The sequence below is a fragment of the Berghia stephanieae genome, chromosome 15 (genome assembly GCF_034508935.2).
Source record: "Berghia stephanieae isolate SIO BIC M18660-M18661 chromosome 15, UCSD_Bste_1.3, whole genome shotgun sequence".
Lineage (NCBI taxonomy): Eukaryota > Metazoa > Mollusca > Gastropoda > Nudibranchia > Aeolidiidae > Berghia > Berghia stephanieae.
Window position 1 is genome coordinate 2,039,463 of NC_088374.1, and position 6,000 is coordinate 2,045,462.

The 6,000-nt window shown below is 30.5% G+C and overlaps 1 protein-coding gene across 1 annotated transcript in view; it reads left to right on the forward strand.

Moving 5' to 3' along the window:
- The window catches only part of LOC144960714 (uncharacterized), a 38,317-nt gene that overhangs the window by 30,722 nt on the left and 1,595 nt on the right, over nt 1–6,000 (forward strand). The window contains exons 7-10 of the mRNA XM_078894005.1: nt 104–178; nt 627–701; nt 1,701–1,775; nt 4,100–4,156. Of these exons, the coding sequence (XP_078750131.1) occupies nt 104–178; nt 627–701; nt 1,701–1,775; nt 4,100–4,156 (282 nt within the window). The remainder of the gene's footprint in view (nt 1–103; nt 179–626; nt 702–1,700; nt 1,776–4,099; nt 4,157–6,000) is intronic.

Sequence of the window (6,000 nt, forward strand, 5' to 3'; positions counted from 1 at the left end):
GAATAAGAAAAACATGGTTTGTGTCGTAAATAATATGACCATTATCTTCATTTAGTAAAAACCGAGTTACATTAAATTATAGTCTTTAATATTCTTCACACAGTCTCATCAAGAATTGAATTGTTGGAAGATTTGGAAAAGACCCAGAATCAATCTATAAAAGATTCCATGGACAATGGTAACACTTAGCTATTACACACATCTTTATATATACCGTTTACTTTTACATTATATGAAACCAATTCTAATTTGAATATATATATATATATATATATATATATATATATATATATATATATATATATATATATATATATATATATATATATATATATATATATATATATATGTTAGAGTATATTATAGAGTGTGATTGGTCAAGGGTACACTTACAGATTATTTAAGGTTCATCATACTGGCTAATATATCAACAACATATCTCCTACATTCAGCTAATTTCCTGTGAATATGAAAATGAATTTTCTTCAAATTTTGTTATTTATAAAACATACTTAAATAAGAAAACTATTAAAACTATTTTATTCCTCTTTAAGATATTGACGATTCTCTTACATTTAGTTAAGGTAGGGTTACATTCTATTAAAATCTTTAATTTCTTTACACAGTCTCGTCAAGAATTGATTTGTTGGAAGATTTGGAAAAGACCCAGAGTCAATCGATGAAAGATTCCATGAACAAAGGTAACGCATAGATAACACAGTATCTTTATATAAACTATTCAATGTTATATAATGTGAAATTGTTATATGAATATACAGATATTGTAGAATACGTTATAGAGTCGGATTGGTCAAGGGTAATCTCACAGATTATTTAAGGTTCATCATACTGGCTAATAATATAACACCAAAAGAAGATAGTGTTAGAAGTCGATGTAGGAAGAGAACGACAACAATGACAAACTGCTAACTCACCATTGTGATGTTTACTTTAAAATATTACACAATCATAATGTATAAATGTAGCGTCTGGAAATCACTCAATGAGGTGATATATTTTAATATCAATTTTTGGGATAAAAACTTGCCTTCCACAGGCATATATTAGAATATATCAATACATCGTTTGAAATATATAACAAAAGATGATATATCTTTTTATACGATGATATAATGAGAGATTATAATGTATTAATCCTAGTCAATACCAAATGAAAATATCCAGAAATGGATAAATAAAGTTCATTTTATCATATCGTATCTATCAATGCTACGGTTGGGATCTATAAAATAATGTTATAGTGAGAAATCATGTGTGAATGTTAAACTCTCTCTCTCTCTCTCTCTCTCTCTCTCTCTCTCTCTCTTTATATCTATCTCTCTCTTTCTCTAACTCTATCTATCTATCTATCTCTCACTCTCTCTTTCTCTCGATCTCTTTGCTTTCAAGACATTTTACTGATATGTCATACTGACCAAACACACAGACTGAATTTTTAACACGAATTTAAATTCAATAACTACCTGTTATATTATACATAACGTTGTTGAGCTATCAAGTTTTATATAAAACATTATTCTTTGTAACAATACCAAACATTTTTTCATCAAATTTTGTGACTCTAAAACATATTGGAACAAGAAAAATATTGTTTGTATTGTAAAAATTGACGATTTTGCAACATAAGTATCGAGAAGTTTAGATACATTTAAATTTTGTCTTTAATATTCCTCCCACAGTCTCATCAAGATTTGATTTGTTGGAGGATTTGGAAAAGAAGCAGAGTAGATCTATGAAAAATTATATGGACAAAGGTACACGTAGATAAAACATAAATATTTATATAAACTATTTACTGTTATTATATGTCAAAGGAATTATACTATGAATATACATGTATGTTATAGTATATTATAATGTATGATGTGTCAAGGATTTGTCGAGATTATTATAATTTTAATATCTATTTATTGTTAAATTGTGTGAAACCAATTCTACTATGAATGAACATATATTGTAGAGTCTTGTCAAATGTGCCCTCAGAGATCATTAAAGGTTCATTAGACTGGCACACATTTCAGTAAGAGAGAGTGGAAGAGTCAGAAGTCAACAAGGGCAGAGACAATAATATATTATGACACAATTCTTTATCATCGTGAAGTCTTCATTCACAATATATTGTAACGATCATAATGTATCAATGCAGCGTCTTGAAACAACACAATAAGGTGATCTATTTTACTATAAATTGTTATGATGAACACTTGCCTACGACAATCAGATATTATAATGTGTTAATACAGAATTTGGAATATATAAAATGATGTGGTATATTTTGCTAATGAACGGTTTAGTGAGAGATTATAATGTATTAATGAATGTTTGGAAGTAGTAATTATGGCCATTATTTTGTTCAAAATTGTTAAGGTAAACATCTGCCTGTCATAATGATAGATAACAAAGTATAAATGTAGCGTCTAGAATCCACAAACTATGGTGACTTATTTTAATTAAATGTTACACTGAACACTTACCTCATACAACCAAATATAATAATGTTATATTAATGTAGCGTTTGGATTATATAGAATAACGTGAAGTGCTGTGTCAAGTATTTATTTGGAATATTCAACGTGTTTTATTCCATTGAATGAGAATAATTCTCATGAATTAAAATCAATGTTTTTATAAATAGTTGGAAACGTAATAGTGAATAAATGGATTCACGTAAAAAACCAGATGTCGCATGGCTGTGTTTGTGTATGTGTTTGTGTATGTGTGTGTTTGTGTATGTGTTTGTGTATGTGTGTGTTTGTGTATGTGTTTGTGTGTGTGTGTGTTTGTGTATGTGTTTGTGTATGTGTGTGTTTGTGTATGTGTTTGTGTATGTGTTTGTGTATGTGTGTGTTAGTGTATGTGTTTGTGTGTGTGTGTGTGTTTGTGTATGTGTTTGTGTATGTGTGTGTTTGTGTATGTGTGTGTTTGTGTATGTGTTTGTGTGTGTTAGTGTATGTGTTTGTGTATGTGTGTGTTTGTGTATGTGTTTGTGTATGTGTGTGTTAGTGTATGTGTTTGTGTATGTGTGTGTTTGTGTATGTGTTTGTGTATGTGTGTGTTTGTGTATGTGTTTGTGTATGTGTGTGTTTGTGTATGTGTGTGTTTGTGTATGTGTTTGTGTATGTGTGTGTTTGTGTAGTAAATATTGGAAATAAACTTGAATACGATGGGAGGTGTACATTGATAGAAAACGTTTTAACATTTCGATTGAATATCCATTTTTATGTCTACCACCTGATTAAAACAGATTTATTCTTTGTTCAGATCACATCTAACGACACGTAAAGAAATAACATGTACATTTTGGTCCAAGAAAAAAGGAAAAGACTTATAGCTGTGTAATTTAGTAGAGTTAATACAAAGGTCTGACTTTGTGGAATTGACATTATATTGACATTTATTAGTTTACATAGAATGTGCGAAGGAATTTCCCGTTAACAAATAAGATGTTTCTCCTTCTACTCCTACCAGTACAACTACATCTAACACTATTATTACTACTGCAGCTACTACTACTACTACTACTACTACTACTACTACTACTACTACTACTACTACTACTACTACTACTACTACTACTACTACTACTACTACAACTACTACTACTACTACTACAACTACTACTACTACTACTACTACTACTACTACTACTACTACTACAACTACTACTACTACTACTACTACTACTACTACTACTACTACTACTACTACTACTACTACTACTACTACTACTATTACTACTACCACTACTACTACTACTACTACTACTACTACTACTATTCAATGTGCTTTAATAATAATAATGATGATGATAATAATAATAATAATATTATATATATATATATAATATATATATATATATATATAGCCTATATATATAATATATATATATATATATATATATATATATATATATATATATATATATACATATAAAGTTATAATTAAATTGTTATACTACTGCAACTACTACACACCCATGCAGTCCTATCAGAATACGATAGAACGATGACACACTAAACAATAGCTAACACTTTCTTAGAAATTGGATCTTAATGTTTACTTTTGTTTTTATCTTCAGTGATTGAAGACATCGGCCACCTCCAGAACCAATCATCTCGCTTCCAAGAATACATGGGTATGTCAAGTATCAATGTTAATATATTAGAAGTTGAGTGCTAATTCCAATACACACACACACTACACACACACATATATATATATATATATATATATATATATATATATATATATATATATATATATATATATATATATATATATATATATATATGAACATGGACTTAGCAGACGTCATTGTTCCATATCTCTACTTCCGAATCAAAACATTGAGTCAAGTTTCTCCTGTGTATTGTGATTGCATCAAACGAAATCGCTTTAAGTAGCTCAACGTTTCTTAGCCATTTTGACAGATCATAACAATTCGTTAAATCTTTTTGTAAAAAAAAAATAAGATATAACAAATAAAAAAGACGGATATTCTAAATTGATTGAGATATATAGTGAATGTTTCGGTATTGTCATGTGCATAAAAGACTTATAGGTCTACCTTCCTTTAACGTTTAAATAATTCAGATAAATAGATATCTAGATATGCTAGGATTTGATTATGTATTGAGTATCTTCATGAATATCGGTCATATGGTTATGAGGTCTTGTGGTATGACACTGGCTTTAGGATCGGAAGGACTTGGGTTCGAGCCTCGCTCGGCGCATAGTTGAGTCCTTGTAAAAGGCTCTTTACTCACGCTCTTTCATCGTACTAAGGTGTAAAATGAGTACCTGGTCGTTAAATGCGTTGTCTCTTTTCCGAAAAAAAAGATATAATACCGCCTTTGGCGTAATGCCCCCTCCTATATTATGTTAAGTGCTGGTGTTGATCAGGGACACCTTGTAAAGCGCTTTGAGCACCTTGAGGGAATATTGCGCTATATCAAATCTCGATTTGAATATATATATATATATATAGATAGATAGTTCGAAGATGACGTAACTCATGTCTTTGTTATTGTTTCTTGCCATCCGCGTTTATGAGTAATGCTCACTGAACTGTATTAACCTGACTATAAACGTTCATGTATACACACAGTGTTGTGTGTTGGTCCGTTATACTTCCGGATGGCAATGATATGAGCTTCTTAGCCAAGCGCATACTATATATATACATGAAAAAAACAGAATTATGTTTTATTAAAAGATGAAAATGCGCCTTATCTATAAAATTAGATAGCAATATATGAAATGTCAGGTTTTACCTTTGGGTGAGAGAATAGAATAATGATAGCACAGTTGATAAAGCTCTCAGTCAGTTTATTGACAACGATCTGCCCAGACTACGTGTTAACTACCCCCCCCCCCCCCGCACGCTCACCGATTCAAACAACAGTAATTGAGCTGACTCTGTAGCCGTATTGCGTAATGAAATATGTGCCTATCGTCCTGTCCAACAGGTAGCTTGCAATTGCTCATTTCCATTTAATACAGCAGCCTTATGACCCTGGGAGATAAATTACCGTATGGTGAGAAAAGGCGAGTAATCCAAGAATTCCATTTGTATTCCGCGATTACCAGGACTCTTGTATTTTCCACCTGTAGGTTATAAGTTGAGTGTTCTAACCACTAGACCACCATGCTTTACTCAAATACTATAGAAGGAACTGAGTTCAAGTCAATCGGTTCTTCTTATTATGTAAGTGAATAGTTCTCATTAAAATATATCTAGTAGCCTATGAATATTAATGGTTACACGCATTTTAACGTGTTGATATATTTAATCTGACTAGGGAACTTTTGAGTATTTAATCTAAACGCATAGCATCAGTAGATAAATATGACAAATATAGTATTGTAATAAATACTGGATGACCTTAAATCAGGTGGGACGTGTAAAATGGGAAACGTTCAAACAATTGGATTGAGTATCCGTTTTAATGTCTACATCTTGAATAAAACAATTATATT